Genomic DNA, 27103 nt, shown 5'->3' on the forward strand with positions numbered 1-27103 from the left:
TATTTTTACATGCCCAACACCTAAAATGCAGAAAACACTACTTCAAACTGGGAGTTTGTCACAGACAAAGAGTTTCAATGTAAGTTATGTGAATGTGAACAAACACGCGACTGAAATCAGTGACGTCACACAAATTAAGTTCAACACCACAGGTAGTCACAACAGATCACGTTACCTGAATTACACTGAGAAGTCTCTCAGGGCAACTTTCCTGGGCTCAGTTCCTTCTTCAAACATTTAAAGACAATCTAAAAAGATTGAGGGAGAAAAAAACACAAGTTTTTTCCCAAAGAAAGACATGGTTTTCCAGACACAAATAACACCACCTATTTTGCAGTTATGACTATGATTATGCTGCTTTTGCCCTGATTGTGTCTCCGTTTAATTACAAAGAAGCGAAGTCTGCAGATTCTGCATCTAGGCGAGCATCTGTCTGCTACAACATGAAACAATAAGACACAGCCAAAACCGCTTAGGTGCCAGGAACACTCCCGCTGCCAGCCAACAGGCTCCACAAAGAGAACAGTGAGGAGGGAGCATGGGGCAGGTAAACCTGCAAGGCTGTCTCCATGGTATCTGGGGCCCCTTTATAAAATCATAGAATCATTAAGGTTGGAAAAGACCTCTAGGATCAAATCCAACCCCCCAGCGCAACACCCCCAGGCCTCCTAAACCATGGCCCCAAGTGCCACATCTGCACGGTGTTTGAACCCCCCCAGGGACGGTGACGCCCCCACCTCTCTGGGCAGCCTGTGCCAGGGCCTGACCCCTCTGGCAGGGAAGGCATTTTCCCTCACATCCAACCTAAACCTCCCCTGACGCAGCTTGGGGCCGGTTCCTCCCGTCCTGTCACTGGTGACTTGGGAGCAGAGACCAGCCCCCCCCTCACTCCAGCCCCTCTCAGGCAGCTGCAGAAAGCGAGAAGGGCTCCCCTCAGCCTCCTCTTCTCCAGGCTAAACCCCCCCAGCCCCCTCAGCCGCCCCCCAGCACACTTGTGCTCCAGACCCTGCCCCAGCCCCGCTGCCCTTCTCTGGACACGCTCCAGCCCCTCAAGGCCCTTCTTGTCCCGAGGGGCCCAAACCTGAGCCCAGCATTCGAGGTGGGGCCTCCCCAGTGCCGAGCACAGGGGCCCCATCCCTGCCCGGCTCCTGCTGGCCACACCAGGGCTGACACAAGCCCGGGGGCTGGTGGCCTCCTTGGCCACCTGGGCACTGCTGGCTCATGCCCAGCCGGCTGTCAGCCAGCACCCCCAGGGCCTCTGCCGATGTCAGGAGCACCGAGGCGGCAGCGCCGCTCTCCTCCCCCAGGCCTCCCGCAGGGTGCTCCGCTGGGCGATCCCTCCGCTCCAGGCCCGCAGCCCTGCGCAGCTCGGCAAACCCCGCCACCCGCGGCCCCCGTCGCTGAGGCGAGGGGCTCCGGCTCGGCGCCGACGGCAAGCCCCGGCCGGCGGGAAGGGTGCGTCCCGGGCCCACCGGTGCCCGCCCCCCGCCCGGCCAGCGCGCCTCCGGGGAACCCTCCTCCCCGCAGGGCCCCGCGCCCCCCCCCGGCGCCTGGTCCGTCCCGCCGAGCACGCACCTCTGCCGGGGCGGCGGTCGGGGGTCCCGGGAGCGGGAGGCTACGTTCGGGCTCCGGGCTGCGGCCGCCGCCTCAGCGGACACGGACAGCCAAACGCCTCAGCCTCCCCGCTCCAACGGTCCCCGGCCGCCTCGCGGCACCCAGCCAATCCGAGCACGCCTCCGCAGGGGCGCGCGCACACTCGCCAATCCCAGCCCGCACCTCCCTCACCCCCGTCTCCGCCCCCACCAGCCAATCAGCAGCCGAGGCCACCAGCCCCGCCCCCTCCCTCTCCGTGCGCCAATCGCGAGGCAGACGCTGCTGCTGCGGCGGACGTGCGTGTGCTCACCCCCCGCGCTCCCCTCCTTTCCCTCAGCCAATCGGCGGCCGGCGCCGTCGCAGCGCGCTCCCGCCTCCGCCACAGCGCGCGTCTCCGCCTGAGTGCGCAGTGGCAGCGCGCATGCGCAGTGTGCGGCGCGGCGGGGACGGTCTGGCCGCGGTGGTGGGACGCCCTGAGGGGAACCATGAGGGGAGCTGGGGCTGTCGCCGGCTCCGGGGCTGCCCGCCGTGCTTCCAGAGCTGTGTGGAGCGTGGAGGCGGCTTCTGAAAGCCATTTAAAGGTCTGGAGGTAACTGTGGAAACGCCGTTCTGAGCCTGAGGCCGACCTGTCGGCGGGACGGGGAGGCCCGGCACGGCTGGGCTCTGGTGGAGCGCTCCGTTGTGTTGCTGTGACTCCAAAAAGCAAAGTCTGGGGGGTGTGTGTGTATGCATCTATATCTGTATCAAACCCCAACAGAACCAGGCGGTCTGGTGCCACTCAGCAGGCGCTCCTATGCGCTGAGCTGTGGCCTCTCTTGCCCTCATCAGTGTGCGTCAAAATCCTGTGGATTTTGTCCACAGGAGCGTTGGTGAGTTTGGGATTGGGCTGAGGCTCCGCATTAGAAAAGACCCAGGGCCAGGGAGGGAGGTAAAAGCGTGGGATGGAACCTGCAGCAGTCAGCTCACAGCCGGCTCCTCAGCAGCCATCGCCAAAGCTGTCTGCAGGATCCTCCGCTGAAGGTCAGACGCTGCTGTAGTGCCTCAGCTCTGCCAGTATGTCTTGCTGTGATTATACCTTCAGCAGCCTTCGTGGGCTGGGAGGGCAGCTTTGGCTTGTAAGGACACGCGCGCTTCAAGGATGTGTCACTTGTACACAAAGGGAGTTTACTAAAATCACCCTGCTGTGTCTCACAGCTTCCCCCGCCAGAGGAACAGCAAGTTTCTCAAATGACGGTCTCCCCTGCTCCATTCTTTGACCATCTGTCTCTGGCTGGATAATGCTATTGCATAGCAATCGGCTGTGTTACAGCTTGGTTTGCTGGCGGCCGATCGCAGTACAAACAGGCACAGCGATGACTGGAATGTGAGCGTGTTCTGAGGAAGATTGGAGAGGATGGGCATCTGCTCCAGGCTGTGCGTGCAGTCTCCCTCCGAGCAGTTTCCCTGTGCGCAAATGCCAGGATTCCTTCTGCAAAATGTTTTCCGTGCCTGTGGGAAAGGAACAGGATTCTTACGCTGTGTGTGGAGAGGAGGGACTACTAACATTTTGCATGTGTGGGAGGGATATATTTTGTCATGAGGAAACAGGAAAATGAGAGGAAAAAAGTGCTGCTTAGATGTTCTAGCTAGTGCTGTGTTAATGTTTATTCTGAGCTGTATGTGTGCAAATGATAGTACATGGGTTTTTTTTTCCCCGAATCCTGAACTCAGGCCCACTAGCAGCAGTGGAACCAGATTAGCCAGATGTGGTCTGGAGGGATTTTTTCTGCTGGCTGCATCTATGCTAGTAAATTAAGTAGCAGTAGGATGTAGGCATTGGCACTGGAATTTGATGGTACTGTTTAACTGTTGGAACAGCTAAGCAACCAGTGTATTTCAGTGTGTATATATAAGCTCCAGCCCAATTACTATTCTCCCAAACATCCTGCAGGCAATCCTGGGCGTCTTGCATGGGGTAGGGGCCATTCCTGGTAGGCACTTCGGGTAGAATCAGCCTTTTGTGCAGTCGGACAGGTTTCAGTAGCGTGGCTGCAGCCCATTCCGTGCCATTCGGTCTCACGCCTGTGCATGACCCTGGGGCAGGCTTCACACACTGGTCTGAGCGCAGGTGTTGAATTCACTCAATATGGAGTGGTTTACCCGACAGTTTTTGCAGGGTGTGCAGTGCAGCAATCGTAACCTCTCCTTCTGTGACAGTGCCTTTTTTTTTTGTGTGGCTTTTTGCTGGACTGACACTAGTACATCCATGCCTTTATTGTACTGGGGAACCCAGAGCTGAACACGTTACGTCAACTGTGATCTCACCAGTCTCGCCTTTCCTACTGCTGATATTTAATTGCATACACTCACCAGTGCTGAGAGAGAGGAAGGATTGCTCCCCTCAATCTGCTGGTGACACTCTGCTTAGTGCAGCCCAGGATGCTGCTGACCTCCTCTGCCCCGAGGGCACGCTGCTGGCCACCAGGACCCCAGGGCCTTTTCTGCCAAGTTCTCTTCCAGCCAGTCATCCACCAGCCTGCGCTGGTACATGGGGTTGTTCCTGCACATGGAGTGTGGGACTTGGCATCACCCTTTGAACTTGAAGAGGTTCCTCTCTGCCTGTCGAGGACCCCTAAATGCTGGCACAGTCATCTGGATGATCAGCTGTTTGTGTCCTCTGCAGACTTGCTGAGGTTGTACACTGTCCCTTCATCTAGGATCACTGATAAAGGTGTTAAACGTCTGGACCCAATACTGAGCCTCAGGGAACACCACTAGGACGAGAGGAACTGGCCCCAAGCTGCATCAGGGGAGGTTTAGGTTGGATGTGAGGGAAAATGTCTTCCCTGCCAGAGTGGTCAGGCCCTGGCACAGGCTGCCCAGAGAGGTGGGGGAGTCACCGTCCCTGGGGGGGTTCAAACACCATGCAGCCTTGTCACTTGGGGCCATGGTTTAGGAGGCCTGGGGGTGTTGGGTTGGGGGTTCGCCTTGATGATCCTGGAGGTCTTTTCCAACCTTAATGATTCTATGATTCTGTGATTCTATGACTGGCCTCCAACTGGACTTTGTGCCACTGATCATAACCTGCTGAGTCTGGCAGTTCAGCCAGGGTTCTGTGCACCTCAGTGTCCCCTTATCTAGTTCGTACTTCACCAGTTTCTTCAGGAATATTTTATGGGAGAGACTGAAAGGCTGTGCTGAAGTCCAGGTGAACACCCGCTGCTCCTCCCTCAACACAGATGCCTATCAGGTTGGTCATTTCACTGCAGATGGCTACAAGGTTGGCCAGGCATGATTTTGTCTTCACAGATTACTCCTAATCACCTTCTTGCCTTTCATATGTTTCAAAATGGTTTCCAGTCCTCCAGACTTATAGCAAATACCACTTTGCCAGGAATGGAGGTAAGGCTGGGTCTGCCTTGCCCTTCCTGATTATAGAAGTGACATTTGCTTTTTCCCAGTCCTTGGGAACATCCCCCCATGATGTTCGAGACATAGTTGGGAATGGCCTGGAGCTGGCATCAGCCCTCAGTCCTCCCAAGCGGGCACCAGCAGAGGCAGAACAGACTGTTCTCTTGCCTTCTGAAGTGCTGTGGGTTGCTCAGTGTAAGTAGGACAATATAGTCACGCTAGCATGTACTTAGTCCCTTGGCTTAAAACCTTTCCTTGACAAAGGGGAAACCAAGCCTGGGCTGGGGCCCAAACCAAAGTCACTGCCTGGGAGGGGAGATTAATGGATATGGTTTGCACAAAACTCTTTCCATTCCTTCGTGGTCTTGCAGCACAGTTGCTTCCAAGATGCCAACATCCGTCTGCCCAGTATTGCTCTGTTCTCAGTGACAGCCTCTCCAAGCCATTCCAGGGGAAAAAGTAAAACGACAAAAAAAGAGGATCCACAGCAATAGCACACAGGATATTTATGCAGCTAAAGAAAAACAGCAGCGGGAAGTGTGCAGAGAGGGTACGTCCTTATGTAGCGTAGTCCCAAGAAAGTGAGCTGACAGTGTGAATGCTGTGTGCAAGAGCGCCTTGTGTTATGGAGGCGCAAGGGCTGAAGCCACAGGTGCAGCGCTCCAGAGCACCCCGGCCAATGTGCTGTGTAGGATCTTAGACCTAGCATGCTGTGGACACAAAGCTTTTTCTTCTGCTTCGCCTGGGGACCAGGAGCCGCTTTCTAACATGGATTAGGAAGAATTTAGTCCATTATATAAGATAAAAATGTAAGCACCTGCAGGGTTGGAGGAGGGGTTTGTGAGCGTTAACAGTGCCCTCGTGATGGACTTTGGTGAATAGAGAGACATGTAAATGCCTGCATCTTCTTTGGGAATCTAGCCCCTTGAGCAGGGTTCGTATCATCTGACTTGAGAAATCTAAAAATGAGATAAGTCTGATGGACACCTGGGGTCCCTTCACAGTCGAGTAAACAGGTCCCTTAAGACAGCAGTTTATTTGACCTGCCTCAAGCACCTGTCTTGGTGACTGACTTGCCCTCTGAATTCAGTCTGCGTTAACAGCATTCATAACTAGCTCAGGTTTGGACATCTAAATGAAAGATGCCGAAGTTAAGGCAAATTAATCCCATCTCACGTTTCTGCCATGGTATCAGCAGCTAGTGCACGCCACAGCCTCACCCTTACAGGGAACAATTTCTAAAGGAGTGCAGCAGGTACAGCCGTGACTTCCTGAACTGAGATTCCCCAGATACTTTTTTTCCCCTGCTGTGTTGAATTTCAATATCCTGCAGTTAACTGAAGAGCTCTGTAAAATGTTGCACTGTGCAGCACTATGTTCAGTCAAGGCCTCTAACATAAGGAAGATGTCAGAAACCAGGAATGAGCTCAGATGAGGGCCACCGTGATGCTTGCGGGGTGCAGCACTTGCCCTGTGAGGAGAGGCTGAAGGACCAGGGCTTGTTCAGGCTGGAGAAGAAAAGGCTGAGGGGGACGTGATAGCCACCACCTTGCTCCTACAGGGAGGCTGTCGGAAAGATGTAGTCACAGGAGGATATTCGTCACGGTGGTGTGTTGCACAAGGATGAGAGAAAATGGGTCTCAGTCAGATGGGACGTAAGGAAAAACTTTATTCCCGCAAGGACAGAGAGGTTGTGTCATCTCCAACCTCGGCTGGCCAGAGCCGTGAGCAACCTGGTGGAGGCCAAGCTGCCCCTGCGCCGAGCAGGAGGATGGACCGGAGACCTCATGAGGTCCCTTTCAGCCTGAATTATCCTGTCGTCCTCTGACGCGCGTGTGCTGCTCTGCAGTCCTTACATCCAATGGGCCACAGTAATTTAGGTTAGAAGGGGCCTCTGGAGGTCATTCTTGTTCAAGCCATTACTCAGCTGAGGACCAGATCCACAGAGACTGCTTTAAAGTTAGATTGGACTGTTTCAGTTAGTTTTTTAAATAGTTTTCTCCCTCCAGAGATTCTGGTTTATTTAAGTTATATATTTAAATTTAAAACTTGAATTCAGCTAATGGAGTAGGGGAGCAGCTGTTTATGACGTTTGTCATTCTTTAGCATTTTATTAGAAAATGATAATTTCTTTTTTGGCGGATGGATTTTTCTTAAAAAACCCTCTGGCTTCTTTCAATAATAAAGCAATTTGGTCATCTCTCATTCAGAATTGAAGGAGATACTGTTTCCCAGTGACATATCTTTCTGTTTCATGTTCTTATAATGAAACCTAATTTCCCGCTTCCTTAGGAAAAAATAGGAACAGGAATGTATTCCCATTTTTAAGTGTAGTGCTGGAAAATGAGATTAATTTGTTGATTCTGAGCAGTGGCATAACGCATAGTGTTCCAGCGTCTTTTGCCATGTCTAGGGAGGTCAGGCCCTTGGTATCTCAGCACGTGCAGGACCTGCCCCATCCATAGGTCTAGTAAAGTACAAACGTGCTTCCTTGGTTTTCTCTGTGAAAGGGGCTGGCAACCCAGAGTAAGTGGAATCTAGCATTACCACTTACACTTAGTGAAATACGCTTAGAAACATCCAATATGACTGAGAATTAAATTTATCATCACCGGTGTAAAATTTATGATTTTTCAGTTAATTGCTTTTTCCTGATGCTGCTGCTTTGTTTTCTAGATGAGGAATAAAGCGTAGTTGGAGAACCTGTTTACATCACATCTATGTACTAACTTACTGGTCCGACTGTGTGAGAGACAGAAAATGCCGTACTCAAGAAATAAATATGAAGAAAGTCCCAATGCTTAGAAGCACTCCACTGTCATTTTCAACTGCTCCCCATTGTTACAGCGTAGAAATACCTGCGCGTAGAAGCTAAGTATTAAAAAAATCGATTTTCCTCTCAGTTTGTGTACATCCAAATTCTCTTTGGATGTGGGCAGTTGTGCATCAAGAGGAGAGTAAAACCCTACAGATACGTCTGAATTCCAAGTGTCGTTTTCTTTAAACGGAGAATAAGTGGATTGGAGCTGGTAATATCAAGCAGCTCTTGCAAGCCCACAACGTTCCTCTTTTGGATGCAGAAAGAGCTCCACAAAAAAGCAGAAGAGGCTGAAGACATTCTTCCATAGGAGTATGCTTTGATGATACAATTCTGACAGAAGTTTTTGTCACAGGTATGTACTTAGCATTCCAGAGTAGTGGTACTAGTTTAAAAATAGCATGAAATTCGGCATAGGAAATATTTTCCTTCTTGTTGATATCTTCAGTGTCATTGTACGCCATTTCGTCCAATTGGGAGCAAAGCACAGAAATAAAAGGAAACGTCAGATGGTGTTTCCCCAGATCTGAGCACAAGACTGAATTTGCATTTTGGGGCTGTCACAAAGCGTTACGAGGAACAAAAGCAGACCCAAATGTAGATGACTGTAGATGTAGAAGGTTTATAACATTCTTTAATTTTGTGTTCTAGTAGAAGAATGTCCTGCTTGCTTGGAATACAGTGTTCATGGTGCACAGGAATAAGTGGTTCTGGGATTCTGTGAAGTCTTGAATGGACCTCTTTCCGTCCTGTGGAAAGACAAACATGCCCATCGTGCTTGCCTCATAACATGGAACATGTGCCCATGACACATACTTGTCAAACCTGGCTTAAAACGCTTCTGGCAACGGGAATCACAGAATCCCAGAATCCCAGGTGCGAAGGGACCTCAGGGACCATCTAGTCCAACCTCTCTAGGAAGAGCCCAGCCTAGACAAGGTGGCCCAGCGCCCTGTCCAGACGGCTCTTGAAGGTGTCCAACGTGGCCGAGCCAACCCCTTCCCTGGGGAGATTATTCCAGTGGTGACTGTCCTCACTGTGAAAAACTTCCCTCTGGTGTCCAATCGGAATCTCCCCAAGAGCAACTTGTGTCCATCCCCCCTTGTCCTCTCCGTGGGACTCCGTGTAAAAAGGGAGTCTCCGTCTTCTTTGTAGCTGCCCCTTAAGTACTGGTACATGGGGATGAGATCCCCTCTGAGCCTCATTTTCTCAAGGCTGAACAAACCCAGCTCTCCCAGCCTATCCTCATACGGCAGCTTCCCAGTCCTTTGGTCATCTTGGTGGCCCTTCTCTGGGCCCCTTCCAGCCTGGCCACATCCTTTTTGTACAGCGGGGACCAGAACTGGACACAGTGAAATTCACACTCTCCCTAGGCAACTGAGGGCAGTGTGAAATTAGCCTTCCCATTAGAGAGTTCTGTCTGCGCTACTCTTTGTCCTTCCTCCTTTGCATATTGAGCAACTTGACTCCCATCCTCTTTACAGTTATTTCTAGATTGCTGTGATGTTCCTCAAGCTTTCTCTTCTCACATTTATACGGCAGCCCTCCTTGCAGGGCATGCTTTCTATGCAGAAGTATTCAGCTGCTTTCCTCTGGACTCTTGTCCAGCCGGCCCGCTCAGCCTCGAGCTGTTTCATTTCATTTTTGTGAACCATGGTTCCCAAAACCAGATACATTACCTCAGGCCGGTGCCATCCTGGTACTGTGTTCAGGAAAGAACCTCTTCACCGGTCTCACAAATAATACTGCTCTTTAAGCAGCCCAGTATTCTGATTTCCTTTTTCTTGAGTACGATGTTTGAAACAACTCCTGCATCTTCTTACACAGCACTGCCGCCTGTCCTGTCCTGCTGCCGTAGGCGTGCGGGCGCGTGTTGGTACGTGCACGCACCTGTCTGTGCTGACTGCCACTGCTACGCGTTTCCTACTGTTCCTTTAAAAACTGCTCAGCACAGATTGGAAGAGGAATCAGAAGATACATCAGCATCTCTTTGCTCTAATGCAGTGTCCCAGCATGTTTTGGAACATGCCCATAACTTCAGTTTACAAGCCTCTATTCAGAGGCCTCCAGCAGAGAATCGGCTGTTCGTTTTGTTTTCCATTACTAAATATTCAGCACTAAATGGAATTTTTAAAACAAAATGCCTATTAGGGCCATTCTACTCAGTTCCCCCACGCTTACGATTTAAGAAGCTGTCCTTTGGACCAGCTTCAGGCACAATAGGAGAAGGTTTTCAGTAGCCGTGATGGGGCAGGGCTAAACCAAATCTAGCAGAGGTGAAGAAGAAATGGAAACAGAAAAAAGCGTTGGAGTTGGTTAAGCTTTGTGTGGGGAAAGGTTGAAGGATTTGCAACGTCAGTAATAATAGAAGTTGCGTAGCATGTAAATAGCTTACTTTTTCCATTATTCTGAAGTAAAAAGAAGTCTTTTCCACAGGCTCTATTTGTCTTCTGTGTGGTTTTCTCAGCAGTACAAGAGTATTAAGGCTTCTGTCTAAAAGAACCGCAAAGAGACAAGACAAGGGGGGCAGTAGGAGCTGCCCACTACAACACCGAGTAATCAGCAGTGAAATCTCAACTAATGCTGAGGCAGCAAACCCAAACCAGAGTCATTGCAAGGGCAGATGTTTTCTTGAAGATAAATTGTGCAAAATATGGAAAAAATTGTGGGGCGGGGGTGGGGAAGAGACAGTGGCACAATCTTTTTATGTCCTTCCCCTTTTACAGCTGTTGCTTTCTTAGCAAAGCGGCAAAGTGGCAAAATTTGCTTACAATTCATTTGCAGCCCCTCACATCTTGAAACAGAGATGTTTCAGAAGATAACCAGTGAATTTAAGATCTTCAGCCGATACTTGGTTTTGATCCAGTCATTGCCTGAAAATTGCCTGTCTGTTAAACTTGTGAAATCGATGGTGGAGAAAGAAGTTGGTAAGGGGTGACTCAAAAGCGGCACGTTCCACCAGTGGGTGAGTTGGACCCTCTTATTTATGTGACATCTCCAAATGTGACATAGTGCGCAAAGCTTATTTAATTATTAGAAACACAGAACTGGAAAGAATCTCTTGGATCAAGAACAGCTCCTTGATGCCACTAGTGACATGTCTATAATTCACTTCATGAATTTATAAGGTTTAAAAACTGATGGATTTTCTACTCGCCCATCAATTAGAAGTCCCCAAATCCTACTTTTGTGCAGATGGAAGCCATTTTCTAACTTTCATTCGGATTTATTCACTGTTCAGAGCACTCCAGTCCTATGCTGGTGTTTCTTTAGTTCCAGCAGTTTTTTCTTTTTTTTTTTTTTAATGACGAGCAATAGGATCTACCATAGTTTTGTTGAATTTCTGTCTGGCAGATTCTCTGTTGCCCTGGTTAGACTAAAAAGCTTCCATGGACCCTGCTGCACCATGAATTCATATTCTTCGTTGTGGCTGATCAGGGCTGTGCACTGCACTCTGCACAGGCACGCTTAAATGTGCTAGTACTACTTACATTTACTTATTTACAGTTATTTATGTCAAAAATTCTAAAAATAAAACTTACTGGTGGCTAATTTCTAGCTCATTCTGTAGTTTTTTATAGCCTCTGCAGGTAAGGAGCTCTAAATCACCTTTCTGTCATCAGCCAATTTGACAGTGCAGGGTTTAATTCTTCTTCCAGATGGCTTAAACCAACCTTGTCTCAGGTTTGTTTTTCTTTCTTCTCTGTTTTAAAACAGGTATACCACCCAGAACACTCTAAATGTGTATAGCATCCCGGCTTGGCAGCGTGCTGGTGCGTGCCAAATCAGTGGCCTTTTCTGAGGGGACGTGGCGATTACTGCGTATGATCAGCTCTCGAGCGTCAGCGAGGGCTCAGTGCTCGTACAAGACAGAAGACCCCGACCCCGTCCCCTGGGCCTGGGTGAGCAGAGCCTCTGCCAAGTCCAGCCGACGATTTGGATGCTCGGCTGACTGTGGCCTGCTAAAACGCCCAGTGATTATATGGAATTAAAGGCTACTCAGCGTACTCGGGTCCTCGTTTCTTACATGCTTCCAAGGTGGTAACCGCCTGCCGACAGATTATGGCTCCTTCCATTAACTTGTCATTAAGCATCCATATTTTGAAATGCTTTCCTCAACTTGGACTCATCTATTTGACATTCTTTTGTGGTGTTGGTCTCAAATAGTTTAACCTTTCTGAATTCCTTTCATAGTTTTTCTGTAATTTCTCCAGATGAAAGCTGAAATTCCTCTTTGAACGTTGGCTTACTTTTAATTTTATGCTGTATCCCATTGTCGTTAGAAATTGTGGCTGATTACCAGATCTGAGTCCAGGAAAAAGCACTTTTAGTACTTTTTTTTTTACTTTAAAAAGAAACTTCTCTACACTGTTTGTGTAGGTCCCAGTCTACCTTGTAGTCCGTATTACTTTGCTGGATTCCTGAATGATGTGGAAGGCAAAGTCAAGAGTGTTTGGTCTGGTGCTGCCGGGAAATGTCTTATGAAGCACAAAACAGCCCTCACCTGTTCTGGCAGTTCCCCATTGCTAGTTTTCCATTTCTTCGTTCTTCCCTTTTTCTCTTCTTACCTCTTCGTTCATGTAGGAGCTGGGTGTTAATTCTGTGTTAAATCCTAAACACGCATATTCACTGTTGATGGCTTTCGGTGTTTCCTGTTTTCCTGACCCCTTGCCTTTAATTAATTTCAACTTGAAGAGCATGGTTTTGCTCCGTGCCTTTCACCGTTACAGAGCCCACATTTACACGTTAAGGACCCTTTTGAGGCCCGTGCCCTCAGCCTCAGTGTCGTGTTTGCCTTTTCACCGTTCCTGGTGTTTTATCTGCGAACTGGCGGTAACTCTTGTTACTTCTGCATGGTTTGTAATAGATTATATGACTGCTCTACACTTTGTAGCACTATAATCTTCTTGTATCCTTCCTAATTTTGAGCAATTAGCTGATTATCTTCCACGGCCAAGCTGCTACATTTGCCCTTCCTCATTTTTCCTTTTCCTCTCAAGCAGCAACGACAGTGCTTTGTGAACCTCCCAGAGCAGTCAAGCACCTGTGCTGTCGCTTGTACGTGATCTCTGGGCATGCAGCGCCATCTGAAGAAGTCTTCAGCAGTCCGAAGGCTCTGCATTTACATTCTCATGTCGACTTTCCTCAACTTTTACATGAAGTTTTGCTGTACCTGGCTGTAAAGAGAATGTAGTGCAGCCCAGAACAAGTATGACTAAAACGGTGAGATTGAGAATGTCCGCGCTGAGAAACTGACTAATGTTTTTGCTATCCTTCTATTTCTATTTACATAATCATGTCAGAATTTTAAATTCTGAATGCAAAATTTTGCACTTTAGCATCGCTCCTAAGCGCCAGAGAAGGGCCTTGTAGCCCCTGTGTATCTGCATCTCCAGCTGCTGGCGCAGCACCCGGTATTTGTGGTCATGCAGTTACCCGCGTGTCACAAGCTGCTCTTCCATCTCTCAGGTACTCCCAGTTATCACCACCATGGCAACGGAGATAAAGTGGAGGCTGAGCTCAGGAGAGAGGAAACAATCTCTTCTTCTGTTCCTCTTCCGTGTGACAAGGTAATTACCTTGCTCGAGCCATAAGCATGTTCCTTATTTATCTTTAGAAATGGATTCTGCGGCTTTTCTTTCACTTACAAATTTTTAAAGGCAATTTGGCAGAGAACAGAACAAGCCAGACGATGATTGTGAAATTGAAGCAGATCCTGTTAAAATACAGGTGAAATGTCTAAGTTCAATAGGACGTCCTGCGTATGGCTCCCTCCCTGGGCACAGAACTGTTCACAGCTGACTCATGACTGCAGAGGTCTTGGGGGAGCTGAAAGAAAACTGACATGGGAAGGTACGGAGCTCTTAGAATAGAAGTACGAGAGGAAACGGCCCCAAGTTGCACCTGGGGAGGTTTAGATTGGATATTAGGAACAATTTCTTCACAAAAGGGTTGTCAGGCACTGGCACAGGCTGCCCAGGGCAGTGGTGCAGTCACCATCCCTGGGGGTGTTAAAAGACATGTAGATGTGGTGCTGAGGGACGTGGTTTAGTGGTGGGCTTGGCAGTGCTGGGTTTATCGTTGGACTTGACAACTTGAAAGGTCTTTTCCAACCTAAACGAGTCTATGGTTGGTTCTATGACTGTATCTACCATTTACAAGCAGGCTCCAAAGTCAATGCAGTGGAGGGCATGCACCCTGCATAACACCACCCTGTCTCCCCAGCAGTGAATAGCCAAATTAGCATTTGGAGAGTCAGTTTGCCATGCGGTCTGCAGGGAGAAGTTCTGAAACCTAGAAAAACAGCAGATGGTGACTGGCTTTATTTATTTATGCCTTCGACTCTTTAAGAGTTCAGGCTTCACTGTTTCGTAACTGTGGGTTGTGGCCATCCTCTTTCTTCCCAAGGGTCACAGGGGAGATCTACAGGGCTAAAAAAAGACTAGAGTCTTATTTTTTATTTAACAAGATACAGCAATTGATTAGTTACATGGATTAAAAAAGAGAAGACTAAAACTCTAGCAAATAAAGCCCAGTGATGACACCGAGCTGAGCAGTGCAGTCGATTTGCTGGAGGGAAGGGCTGCCACCCAGAGGGACCTGGACAAGCAGGAGAGGTGGGCCCATGTGAACCTCCCAAGCTTCCACAAGGGCAAGTGCAGGGCCCTGCACCTGGGTCGGGGCAGCCCCGGGGATCAATCGAGGCTGGGGGATGGGGGGATGGGGAGCAGCCCTGCCCAGAAGGACTTGGGGGTGCTGGGGGTGAAAAGATGGACACGAGCCGGCAGCGTGCGCTCGCAGCCCAGACCCCCAGCCATCCCCCAGGCTGCATCCCCAGCAGCGCGGGCAGCCAGGCGAGGGAGGGGGCTCTGCCCCTCTGCCCCGCTCTGTGAGACCCCCCTGCAGCGCCGCCTCCAGCTCGGGGCTCCTCAGCACGGGACAGACACGGGGCTGTTGGAGCGGGGCCAGAGGGGGCACAGAAATGCTCCGAGGGCTGGAGCCCCCCTGCTGCGAGGCCGGGCTGGGAGAGCTGGGGTTGTGCAGCCGGAGAAGGGGAGGCTGTTTCTTGTATCATTTTTACTACTGAAGATACCCCTTATCTGATGAGAAACGATTTATCATGCCACACACCGAATTAGTCTGCACACCCCTTGGGCGGGAGCGCGTGGCTTTCTGTCCCACTTAGCAGCACAACTACAGGATCAGAACTGCTGGGGCCTCGCGTACGAATGATGTAAGCGCCTCTCAAATGCCGGCAGCGCCGTGCTGCACAGGCTGCCACAGCTCTCCTGACGCTCGCGGTACCTGAGCTGCAGCGTCTCTGTTGGCCCTTTCAAAAAGCCATCGCCTGGTTGCGGCGGTGCGAGTAACAGCATCCTCAGTGAGCACAGGAGGAGTATTACTGCTGTTTTGGGCGGGGTTTGGGCCGCGCCTGAAGAGTATTGCTAATCATTTTTTCTTCTTTTCCTCTTTTTGCGGTCTGTCTCTACGTGAGGTGGTAGAATTGAGGGGGGGTGTCTGCTAACGCTACGTCAAACTCAGCCGGACGTCTTGTAGTCGCTCTTTGCAGGACGCAGATTTCTTTACGGCTCTTTCCTTCTCCATTTTACGTTCACTCTTTACGCTCCTGACACGATTATTCCCACTGGCAGGTTCACAGCCCCGTCACGGTACCTTTCCACACTTGGAATAGAGATTGTTGCTAGTTCTAATATATTCCGAGAAAAGAAATCCCAGGCTTCCTACACATTCCCAGGCGCCTCAGTCCTGCTGATATTACTGACGTTAAGTGCAGTCAGCGTTTACCTGTCAGAAATCCACAGAGCCAGCTACAGAGCTATTTCTCCGAGTCCCTCCGTGTGAGAGAAACCACGGTGCCACCACCTGGCACAGGTCTCTGCCTGTTCCTCTCTTTCTCCCAAACCTACAGTTCAACGCCCCGAAACGCTTCAGGGCCCCAAGACGTGAGGCTTGAGGGAACTGCAGTGTTTGTTAAGGCTTTGTATTAAACCAAAGTTTTCCCCTCGAAACGTGTCGAAAAAATTTTCCAGATGTCCTCAGCTAATAAAGCCAGAAAAATGTAGTTTGTTGTCATTTATCAGGGCCCCATGAAAGACAAAGGTAATCGTTGGAAAATCAACATTAGCAGTACTAGCGACCATAAAATCATATGCTTTTTATTTAACATAAAATGAAACATTAGGAGAAAATACACATTTGTCCATGTGCTGAAGAACTACTGTATTTTACATTCATTTATAAAGCAGGTAGTTTTACATGACAAAAATAAGTGAGAGGAAGAGGAACAGAATCCGCAATAAGACAGAAGCCACAGGGCAGGCTTTTGCTTGTCAAAGTGCTATCTCCTAAGGGCACACAGATCTTCAAGTGACAGGTTAGGAACGGGCTGTTTTTAGCGCTCCTCAGATCCCTCGTAATGCTGGTGAGAAGCTAAGGTGGAATCTTATACAGCAAAATGAGTGGAAAAACTCGTTGACAAATCGCCCTTTGCCAAAATGCATAGCTGCAGCACGGCGGACCGCGTTCGTCCCTGCTGTATTGCGCCTTTGCTCGAACCGGCCCGTGTGGTTTTCTTAAATGCCTAAAAGTTACGTTACTGAACTACAATTGCTTCTTTTTTTAATTATTATTTTCCCCATACAAACCTCGCCACGGTTCTTATTTCAGTGTGACTTTGCGAACGGGCTGCGATAGGGTTTGGGCTTACAGTCGCGCAGAAGATTTACGGCAACGGAAGGTGCTGCAAATCCAGCGAAGGCGGCTCTCTGTGGGTGTACCCTTGGCACGCCTCTAGACGCCAGAGCGCGAAAAACCTGACTGAACGCTCTGCCCCTGAGGCTCGGGGCCATGCCTGTCCCGCCCAGCTGCAGGTGGGCTAAGAGCACCCGCACAGACGGGACAGTTCAAGCCGCGTCAGTCGGGAAACAGTCCCGCGGCAAGCTGCCGTAGCTGTGTGGTATTTGCTTGTTTCCAGGCCTGCCGTGCCTGCGGGGCCACGCTCCTGGCCTCTGGGCTGCGGGGAGCCTGCAGGCCCGGCCTCCGCACGTTACAGCCCCAGCCTCCGCATGTTACACCCCAGCCTCCACGTGTCACACCCCGGCCTCCACACGTCACACCCCGGCCTCCACACGTCACACCCCGGCCCGGCTCTTCCAATACAAAATCTATAACGCAGCATCCGAGAAGTCTTAACTGAAAGGTACGGGAGACAGTCGGTTTTACGTTTTAAGTTGGGACGGGAAGGAATGGGAGATGCAGCAGTACCAGGGGAATAAGGAATGTTTTTCATTTTAAAAAAGTGCAGCAGATCAAAACACGTTGCTATTATATATTTTGTCTAACCCATATACCTTAAATACGAAAACAAATACAAAAGCTGTTAATTCTCAGGCCTGTGGTGACTTTGCAAGGTGAAACGCCACCAGAAGACCGAGGTGAAGCTGGTCTTGCTATGTACACTTCCTACCCAAGCGCCAGCCGTGCGTCGGTGCGCACACGCGCACACGCAGCTGCGCCGCCCCCGCCCCCACACGTACGCGCCCCCAGGCCGCGGGCTTTCTCATAGTGCAACTGTTTATAGAGCGAAAGCCCCGCTCAGCGGGTCGGCGGCAAGTTTTGACCAAGTATCGGGTGCCACAGTCTGTTTTTTTCAAGAGATTCCTATAACAATTGTAGCAGTATAAAAATACCAGTGGCCTGCCTTTTCACGGTTCGGATTTGTACTTTTAGACCGTGACTCATTAATGCGTCTTCTTTCCCCACATTCAGTTTCCTTCCCTGTAAGTCCCAGCAACAGAGAGTCGCTGTAAACACCTCCAATTTACAGACAGGATTCCTGCAATCGCTTGCTGGAGGAAGTGGAATAGTGTAAATGTCATCTGAGACTCGTCCGAGCCAAAAGGGGCATCACAGAGAAGGGGCCGCACCGTGCCGCCCGCCTCGGGAGCCCCTTCGCCTCCCCGCGCTCTCTGGGCGCACAACCGGGGCCAGCAATGGCAGGGCTGCCCATCTCCTCGGCTTTCAGAAACGGGGATGTACAGAAGGAGCCGTTACTTGTTGTTTGCTCTAATATAGTTCCGCGACGCCGCGCCAGGAGGCCGGGGTGTCTCAGCTTCACCTGAAAGCGCCGCGACCTCCCCACCTGCACCCCTTTGGAGCCCGGCCCGCCCTGCAGCCGCCCGGTGCTGCCTGCGCCTATCAGATAGTGGCGGCTCAAGCGGGGCACCTCTAGGATCCCGTTCCTCGTAAGCACTCGCTCCGTTTCTAGTAGCTGCAAAGATGTATCATCCTCTATGGTGCGGCTTTCGCCAAAATTCCTACAAAGTAAAAAAAAAAAAAAACCAAATTCTGCTTTGATAGTGTTTCCTTGAAATCACCGGACTTTTGGTGTATTGTTCGCATTCCCAAGAGCGCCGTAAGATGCTCACACGAGAAATCCAGCTATTTATGAAAATTTCAGTGGCACAGCAAAACTGAGTAGCTTCTGGTTTGGTTTTGGTTGAGTAGCTTCTGTCCCAGTCTGTCTCTTTGGCTATAAAGGCAGCATTGCGTGTATAAAAGATCCACCTCACCGTCTTGTCCTCTCACCATAGATTATTCCGGGTGGGTACGAGGCGCAAGGGACGAATCTTAACGGAAACACAAACAGGACACAGGACTGAAAACGGTCAGTACGCGCTACCTGAAACTGCCGAACTCTTCCGGAAGTCATTTGCTCCTGAACCTCTGGTTCCTCCGCTACCCTGCAGCTGCTCGCCGCAGCTATGCCGTGGCGCGGCGCTCGCGCCCTCTCCCTCTGTCCTTTTCCTTTGTTCCTAAACACCAGTACATGCTCAAATCCAACCAGCTCAAATGCTTTTTAATACATTGAAAATGTAAAATAAAGAATATATGAAGTACATACAGTGTATATATACATATTTCAAATACTTAAAATTCTTATGTAAAATACGGTTCTTCTATATCATTTGTGTAAAAATACATTTTAAAATGGTGTTGACTCGATTTTTCTGTACATACTCTCTATTCCAATTTAAGTCCCTTTTAGAAAGGCAAAAGACAGACAAAGGTTCCGTATCTCCTAAGCTGTGGTTACAGGCCTGTCGCCAAGACAAGAAAAGCACATGGTAAACAGTATTGGATTTCTTCTTTTTAAGAATTCCCATTTTTATTGCATTAATGGAAAAAAACGGAATCTTTTCAGTTCTCCTCCTAGTAAAACTGCTCTGGGCCTTGCTGAGGAACTACATACTCCCGATACCCTGTTTATCTAGTTCATAAATCATCCTTTGTCAATTTTTTTTTTTTTTACAGATACTAAAATATATATTACTTAAAATATATTACTGTAAGCTCTTAAAACCGATCTTCAGTTATATCAAATGTATAGCATTAATTAAAAAAAAAAAAAAAAACAACCAAAAAACAAAAAACCCAACCTAGGTAACACAGAGAGTTCTGGATGTCATCATCCTCGCGAATGCTCCCGCTCTTCGCCCCGGGCGGCAAAGAGCCCCGACGCCCGCAGGGACGTGGCCGGCCGGGCCGCCTCTGCGGCAGCCGGTTAGCGGCGGGCGCTCCCCCACACCAGCCGCAGCAGCGGCCCGGCCCCGCGGCCGCTGAGCCCTGCAACCCCAGGAGGCGGTTTGGGCGCACGTGCCGTCCCGTCCCTCCTTCCGCCGCTGCACCCACGTGGGATTTTGTGACGTGGGAGCCTGGAAGCTCAGAGCAGCGCCAGCCTGGTCGGCCCTGGCCGGGGAGAGCAGAGCAGCCTCCCCCGCTGTGCCCGAAAGCAGCAGAGCCAGCGGGGGCGAAGCCAGGCGCTCATGGCCAGGGCCGGCTTTCAAGAGACTGAGCTAAGTAAAACTGCCAAGTCAAGAAGTTCCCCCAGCGCTTCAAGCGCTCCTGGCGAGGCAGCTCCAACGCGGAAAACTACGGGAGACGGTTCCAATGAAGAAAACTGCTGGCCTTTCTGGGGAAAAGACCCCAGTCCGCTTTTCTCCAAGCCACGGTGTTTTCAGACCACTCAAGCACGCTCTGCCCCAGCCCCGCCACAGGCCGCGCGCTCCTACCGCCTCTCCCGCCACCGGCACGGCACGTCCGCGTGGCTGCGCGGCGCTGAAGACTGACCGCCTCCAGAGGACGCCCAGGCTGGGCCGGTGCTCGCGGGTCGGTGGCCCCCCACCTTCCACCGGTTTAAACGAGCCGTCAGACCAAGCCTCCCCGCAGGAGGGAAGCTGGAGCCTCCCAACACCACCACCTCCTGCGGCCTGCCCGCCCGGCAGGACCCGGCCCCGGGATGGCCTTTGCCGCCGCTGACACGGTGCGAACGCCCCGAGGACCCCGCCTGGCTGCTGACCTGACCGGGAACCTGCTGCCCATCGGCCATCTCTTACTACCGTAAAAAAGTTACAACTTCGCTGACCAGCGTTAACTGTTAAGCACCTTGGTTTTTCCTTTTGATTTAAGAAGGGACAACTTCACACCTAATTCCTTCCCCGTGCTACCAATCCCTCAGAACCCGAACGCACTCGGAGCTGCCTTCACTCCTCCGTTGCAACAACTTGTACGTGGGGGTGTTTGCACTGGGGAGACAAGCTCCGCTGATCAGTCTGTGCTTCTAGTTCTCATGCTGCAGGACTCAGATGTGGCCCCAAAGGGACAGTTTAAATCTGAGGGTCTTTTCTTACTCAAGTTGCTTTTACTGCCGCAAACGTGGTTTTTGACATTAGGCTTTGAAAACATTTTATCTCGGATTTTTTTTTTATGACAGCGTTTACCATAGTGCTACTAATTTAATACCTGCGGAACTAAAGTCTAGCTTTAAACTACGTCACGACATCCCTTCTGTTGGTAAATCCAGTGTGAAGGCAGGTTTATCGTCTTGCTGGAGGGACAGCGGGGAGGGCAGATGATGGGAAGAGTGGGGACTGCCGGGAGGAGCCCCAGCAGTAAGGCAGCGGCAGGCTGATCCCGCGCAGCTCCTCTACAGGCTGCAGGATTTCCCCCTTCTAAAAGACATTATTCGATAACCAGCACTGTAAAACAGGCAAAGCTTTCGAGGTTTTCTGTCGACCTGTACTTATAGTGATTATTAAACTGAGCCCCATTATTTCTAATGATTTCCTAACTACTTAATGCCCTCTTGCAAACCTGTGGAGATTGTTCCATCAAGTTGCACCTAGTAGCTCGCCAGCGTATGTTAAAATCAGAGACATGCAGTTAAAAGAATTTGATTTCTTAAAAAGAAATAGAATAAAAGTAGCCCAAGAAAAGTGCTGATCTGTTAAAATACAACTAAGGCACTGAACAGAGTTGTAAACTTCCAAGGCACCACGGGAGACGCCTACGCATCCCGACGCGTGCCTGGAGCCACGGGGATCCTCCCGGTCACCGAGCACCCCAACCCGGTCGGCCTCGGCTCGCCTCGCGACGGCCGGGCAGGCGTGCTTCCTGCAGGGCCGCTCGGCAGCGGCAGCTTCTCGCGTTCCCGAAGGAGGCTCGCAAGAGGCGTGGGCGGCACAGGAAGCCGAACCCACGCGCGACAGCGGACGCCCGTCGGATTCAAAGGGAGAACCAAGCTGGAACCGTGCTCGGGGCCGGCGACTGTTTTACAAAATGCCGAGAGGAGCAACGACACAGCCTTTCCCAGCAGCGGCGCAGCGGGCTGCAAAGCCCGCGAGCGCTAGGAGCAAGACGGCAGATCATAGCCCGCTGCTCCCTCATCATCTCCTCCTTCCCCGCCTTAAGCAGCCTCGTCAGCCTAGAGAAATGACACCGATCAAAGCCACGGTGGGACCGGAGCGGATCCAATTTTGCCAGCGAAACATCTTTGCTCTTATTTGAGGCAAGAATGAATTTTTCAGTTTAATTTGCAACTAGCAACAATCTTTAAATGGGATTATACTGGGGGATCTGTCTTAGGTGGGCACGCGTGTCTGAGGACAGCACCGCTGTAACCTCTTCCGTGTCTAGGCAAGGCTCGAGTTAACATGGAGCGGACAGACCCTGCTCTCAGCACCCGGCTCCCCAGCGGACGCAGCTTGGGGCCGCTTCAAACCCATCCCGAGATTTAAAAAAACGGCAGAAATTCCTCTTGCGGAACAAGAGGTGGGAGCAGGCAGGGCCGGGCGCTGCCCCGAGCGGTGCTGAGGGACGAGCCAACCCGGGGGACGAGGTTACCCTGTCCAGCGTCGGGGGACGTAACAGGAGAAGCCACCCACGTCACCGCTCTGCCCCTCTGCGCCGACGGCAGCGGGTTCCCGCACGCCGGGGGGCAGTTCTGGGGCTACGACCACTGCCAACGCGCGCGTGGTATGCATGAGAGAGTAATTTTTTGTGTAATTTCTTTGAGATTTCAGTTTTGGATTAAAAAAGATGGACTTTATTTCTAATACTTAAATCCTCTTCGCCACTGGATGTCTGAGCAGCGATGCATAATTAGAAAGCAGGGGTCACGGCTCCCCGCTAAACGTGAGATGAGCAAAACAGAGACCGAGATCCGCTGCAGCTCTCGCGAACTCCCGCGCGCTCATCCTGCCGTGGAGGACGCCACGCTGTGCTGGACAGGGAAGGAAACGCTTCTGTTACGACGTGATTAAGTCTGCGACTCTCTTTTCTTTGTCGCTACCAAAGAAATCACCTCCCGCTCCTTGGAAAAACGCACTGCTTCACAGGCAATTATTTCTGGTCTTTACCGAGAGCCGGGCTCCCAGGCGAGGAGAGGGGAAAGCAGCCGTGTAGCCAAACGGTGAGAAGAAAGGAAGGCTGAGGACCCCAGCTCGCAAACCAGCTGTCCCTCCCACCTATTTTGTTAATATTGCTTCATCGTAAAAAGGCCTTTGGATTCAAAGTGAATTCAGTGCTTTTCCATCAAAAAGATACATAGATCTGTTCCCTGACCGAGATGCAGTATGGCCCCCCCGCCCCGAACAGCGACAACATGGGACTGGACGTGGTTAGTGAACGCGATGCTCTTCGTTGCGCAAGAGGAGTAACACAGAGATCCTGGATGTGACGCGGGTGTGTTGCAATTCGTCAAAATGCGGGTGGGCGTGTGCTTCGCTAGCCAGCCTGTCGTCAACTCCTCTTGTTGAGAACAGAGTACCTTTTGTAACTGCTTTAATTCGGATTAATCGAAATGAATGAATGCACGAACAGCGAGGATGAGCGTCACTAGCTGCGTCCTGCCGTCAGGAACGAGGGGTGCGGTGCAGCCCCCCTGCCCCAGCCCCCCCGCCCGTCTTCCCCAGCCCCAACACAACCCCGGACCTCAACTGAGCAAAATCCAAGCTGAGCCAAGCCTGATTTGGTATTTATAACACAAAGAGACACCCACAGCGGGCTAATGGTGAGGCCCAACAAGACACTTGTTCTCCTTTCCCTACACTTAGCTAAATATAAAATCTTCTATAGAAATTAGACACATCTGACTATCGTGGAGGTTTGAGTGAGCACAGTAAGCTTCCTAGGAAACAGCAGGACCGAGGGTGACACCTAGTGCACTTCGCTTGCGTCATGTGCCGTAACGGCCGATGGCGCGTGACTGCGGGCTGGCGCTTTCCCGCTCACTCAAAAAGCCTCAGAAAAAAAAGCAAGTTTCTGCCGAGTCCTGACAGTCCAGAAACAAAATGCGGTTCGGCGCATATTTGTGACCTCTGCTTTAAATGGTTCCTGGGATTACCGATAATCACGGTTACTGAGTTGCTTTAGTGATTTAAATTCTTGAATCCTATGGTTAGTACAGTTGCCTTTTCCTGTATTCACCAGTAGCAAATCGAGACACTACCTTCCTTAAAACAAGGTTACTGCAACTGAGTCCTCCTTGAAGAGGAGAGGATATGCAAATCAAAAACGCCAGCCAATATTGCACAACCCAGTATGCCTTCTGGAGACTGCCAGGTCACGAGTGAAAGGCAATTGCTTGGAAGGCCGGAACGACGTTAATTAATGCCTTCCCATTCTGAAAAAAAACTGAACTAAAATTCAGAGCAGCAAAGCGAGCCCCGTTCCGGGGTTCCCGCTTCGGTGCTCCGTGATCAGTCAGTACAAACGCTTAGTTTCTTGATTATCCAGTTCTTCTCTTTGTCCAGAGAAGACCAACAGGCTATGGTTTTGCGGGGGGTTCGTTCCCCCATCTAGAGCAGAGCTCAGCAAACATGCTGGAGAGCAGGCTGGGGTTAATGAAAATGCAGTACAAGTCAAACACTATCTCCTAAAAGATTGAAAAAATATTTTTAAACAAAATAATGTGACATATTTACATAATTCCTTAAGTGCAAACTCTTGTCACAATTCACGTAGTTGAGCTCAATTTCGACTCACTGTACAAGAAGGTGCTCTTTCTTTAATGAAAGAAGGACTCTACTCTGTATTCCTGATTCAGTAACGTGTCTCTTGTGCAAGGCAGTAAATTTCCTGTTTCTTCCCAACATACTTCCGAAAGCTAAACCGAACCCGAGCCATCCTCTTCCCCGCTTCCCCTCCCGGTTACCGCACGACGAGGCAGGAGACACAGAGCTTAGAGGGGCCAATGCAATCATCATGGCAGAAGGCGCCGCAGCCCTTGCACATGATCATGGCTTTCAACCTGCAGTAACATTTGGAAGGGGAATCCTCCATGCTGTTGTCTTCAGCGAAGGCTTGAACGGGGATGGTCTGAGCGTGGGTGCCAGCGCTCATGGCCTGGCTGGTGGGAATGGTGGTTACCGTCACAGAAAAGGACATGACATTCCCCATGCTGCTGGACAACTGGTTGCATTCAGAGAGCCCGCTCATAAGGGACCCTTGGTTCACGTCCGGGGAGGTGGAGACGTTTATCGTCCCGCTGTAACTGGGCCCAAGGAGCTGCGCTGCGGTGTTTCCAGACAGCTTTGGAGCGTGCGAAGGAGAAAGCAGCGGAGGCTGCTGCTGCACAGAGTCCAAGGACGGTACGGAAGTACTGAAGAGCTCTGGACCGCTGTGCATTTTCCCCCTCATTGCATGTGCCATTTGCTCTTGAGCGGCTTGAATGAAATCTCGCGCTAGTGTAGTGCCGTCAAATGGCTGAACGCTCTCCTTGCTGCCTGCCGCTTGCTGAGACGCGGCTGCTTCCGTCTGCACGGCCTTTTTAGCAAGGGTGCTGTAATCCAAAGAATTTGCGCCGTGTGACACCCGTTCTTTCTCATACTGAGCAGGAACCTGGGCAGCCTGGGGCTCCTCTTTTACGCTGACACGCTCCCGTTCGTCGCCAGTACTCTCGTCATCCACATCTCCTTCATCGCTGCTGCTGCCGTGGCCGGCTACCTCCTCATATTCCCCAAACTCTGTTTTGGGAGCGTCAGCAGGACTGTTCAGACATAAGCGGTTTTCAGGGTTCAGGGAGAAGCCTCTCCTCAAGCTCTCTGAACCACGACCGTAGGTGGAAATGTTGAGCAGATAATGACCAGACATAGCAGGCTTGGATGTCCTTCTGCCCGTGAAACCCAGCATAAATCTCTGGCTGGTGGAGCTGTTTTCTAACTGGAAACCTGAGTGAGTGAGGTTCAGTTGTGAAGGCTGAAGTACTGGCAACAAATTCTGCCTCTGGACCCTCTTGATGAGGGTCTGAAGGATCTGCTCCTGGGTTGTTTTGCTGAGCGCCTCGTGGCACTGGTGCTGGTCAAGACCAGGGTCCTTTCCCGAGGGGAGCGGAAAGGTCCTTGGAATGTGAGGCAGAGGCCTGTTCTGGGAAAAGATCTTCCCAAGCTGTTGTGTGGGTAAACTTGATTGTCTTTCGGCACCCTCGGCCCCAGTGCCGTTCCCCGCTACGCTTGTAGCGCTGGGCGCCGCTGCTGCCCCTTTTTCTTCATGAGAAGCTAACGGGACCGTTTTCATCTCCGCTTTGGTGAGAGGCTTCGGCAGGATTTGCTCCAGAGGGACGCTCTTGCCTTGAAGAAGCTGAGTGACCAGAGGGTTGTTAGCAGGAATACTGGAGCTTGGTTTTGGGAGGGCCCCACTTGAGCTCAAACTTGCATGAGTTTTAAGGCTAGGCGCGACTGACGAAGTGTGGGAGGGGGGGACAGACGTAGCAGATGGGACCACACCTCCAGCCTGGGCTTCCGAGCGTGAGGACGTTAGCGAGGGCGTCAGAGGGGAAGGAGATTTGCCTTTAGGAACATCTAAGCTGGTCCCACCTAAGGTCGTAGGTGCTACCTTAGTTACGTTTGTGTTGGTATCTGCTGCCGACACCGTGACACAGACTGTTCCATCCCTGACGGCTGGTGCCCCGCAGGCCTGGCTTGGACCTGCCGGAGCAGAAGGTGCTTTCTCTTGTTTGTCACTGCTACCAGCATGTTGGGGGCCAGCGGCCTGACCGACCGTCACACCCGGGGGGCTCTGTTTTATTCTGTTGGTTTTCTCTAATGCCGATAGCGCGGAGGAGGAGGAGGAGGAGCTGGTGCCTGTACTGCTGGCTGGAGTTCTGGACGTCAGCGTGGAAGTTTGCTGTAGTTGTGCTCTAGAAGGACTGTGAGGTGGGGCCTGGTCCGCGGCCTGGGTCTCCATTTGGGTAGGGGCCCCTGGGCAATGGGGAAGGAACCTTCTCGAACTTCCCCCGCTTCCAGTTCCTGCCAGTTCCAGTGCGTTCCCTCGAATTCCAGTTTCGTTGGTTCCGCCTGTTGCTGCGTTACCCTTCTCTCCTCCCCCGCCCGGCGGGCCCCCACCACCGCCCGGGCCCGGCCCGGGGACGGCCCCCCCCGCCGAGGCGGCAGCGGCAGCGGCTGCGGCGGCGGCGGCTGCCCTCTGAGCCTTGGCCTGCTGGGCTTTTGCCTTGATGTCTGCCAAAGTTCTGGCCCCGGTTCTTCCCGGACTGGTGAGTGAGAGTGGGAAACGTGCCCTGGGAGAGACCTGGCCCGCAGGAAATGGCATCGGGGAGATTCTGGAAACAGGAATCTGGAAGAGAGGAGGAGAAAAGCACAACTGAGGTGTGGGGAACACTTAACACACGTACAGGTGTAGTCCTAGAGAAACAGTCATCGTTCTGGAGAAACCCCTCGCCTCCCTCACTTGAGATAAGTACTGCAAGACGCGTACGATCTCTCGATGTCCGACACACCTATTTTAAGTCTGTTACAGCCTCAGTGCTGCAGGCGGGAAGCTCATCCCCTGCAGCCGCAGGCCGGTACATCGCACGCCATTACTCAAAATCCAATCAAGCTCCCTCGGAAAAAGCTGCGAGGTGCTTCAGAACTCAACACCTAGCATCCCTTATCTAAGCTTCATACTTTATTCATGTCATTTATACCCTTTTCAAGATTTGTATTA

The 27103-nt window shown here is 51.2% G+C and overlaps 2 protein-coding genes and 1 long non-coding RNA gene across 33 annotated transcripts in view; 1 reads left to right on the forward strand and 2 right to left on the reverse strand.

Annotated features, from left to right (window-relative positions):
• The window catches only part of DTNB (dystrobrevin beta), a 217377-nt gene extending 215594 nt beyond the window's left edge, over positions 1–1783 (reverse strand). For 11 of the 25 annotated variants that reach the window (XM_075086368.1, XM_075086370.1, XM_075086367.1 and 8 more), the window contains exons 1-2: positions 1576–1753; positions 176–248 (exon numbers count right to left, since the gene is read on the reverse strand). The gene's annotated coding sequence lies outside the window, so the exon portion shown is untranslated. Of the gene's footprint in view, positions 1–175; positions 249–1575 lie in introns of all 25 variants that reach the window. The other 14 variants (XR_012659455.1, XM_075086364.1, XM_075086361.1 and 11 more) reach the window with 6 other exon arrangements.
• A 203-nt stretch (positions 1784–1986) lies between these two features.
• On the forward strand, positions 1987–15883 carry LOC142054172 (uncharacterized). Of its 4 annotated transcripts, none has more exons than XR_012659450.1 (6): positions 1987–2174; positions 7660–8156; positions 10586–10766; positions 11519–13024; positions 13271–13371; positions 15454–15883. It is a non-coding gene; the product is annotated as an uncharacterized LOC142054172 (long non-coding RNA). The 4 variants fall into 4 exon arrangements; XR_012659451.1 differs by lacking the exons at positions 13271–13371; positions 15454–15883 and adding exons at positions 4729–4822; positions 5355–5533 and having other exon boundaries at positions 2024–2174; positions 11519–12687; XR_012659449.1 differs by lacking the exons at positions 13271–13371; positions 15454–15883 and adding an exon at positions 4729–4822 and having other exon boundaries at positions 2019–2174; positions 11519–12687.
• Positions 15884–22182: 6299 nt separating this feature from the next.
• The window catches only part of ASXL2 (ASXL transcriptional regulator 2), a 121179-nt gene continuing 116258 nt past the window's right edge, over positions 22183–27103 (reverse strand). For all 4 annotated transcript variants that reach the window (XM_075086345.1, XM_075086346.1, XM_075086348.1 and 1 more), the window contains one exon: positions 22183–26731. In XM_075086345.1, the coding sequence (XP_074942446.1) occupies positions 24311–26731 (2421 nt within the window). In that variant the 3' untranslated portion in view covers positions 22183–24310. The remainder of the gene's footprint in view (positions 26732–27103) is intronic.

Source organism: Phalacrocorax aristotelis, chromosome 3 (genome assembly GCF_949628215.1).
Source record: "Phalacrocorax aristotelis chromosome 3, bGulAri2.1, whole genome shotgun sequence".
Lineage (NCBI taxonomy): Eukaryota > Metazoa > Chordata > Aves > Suliformes > Phalacrocoracidae > Phalacrocorax > Phalacrocorax aristotelis.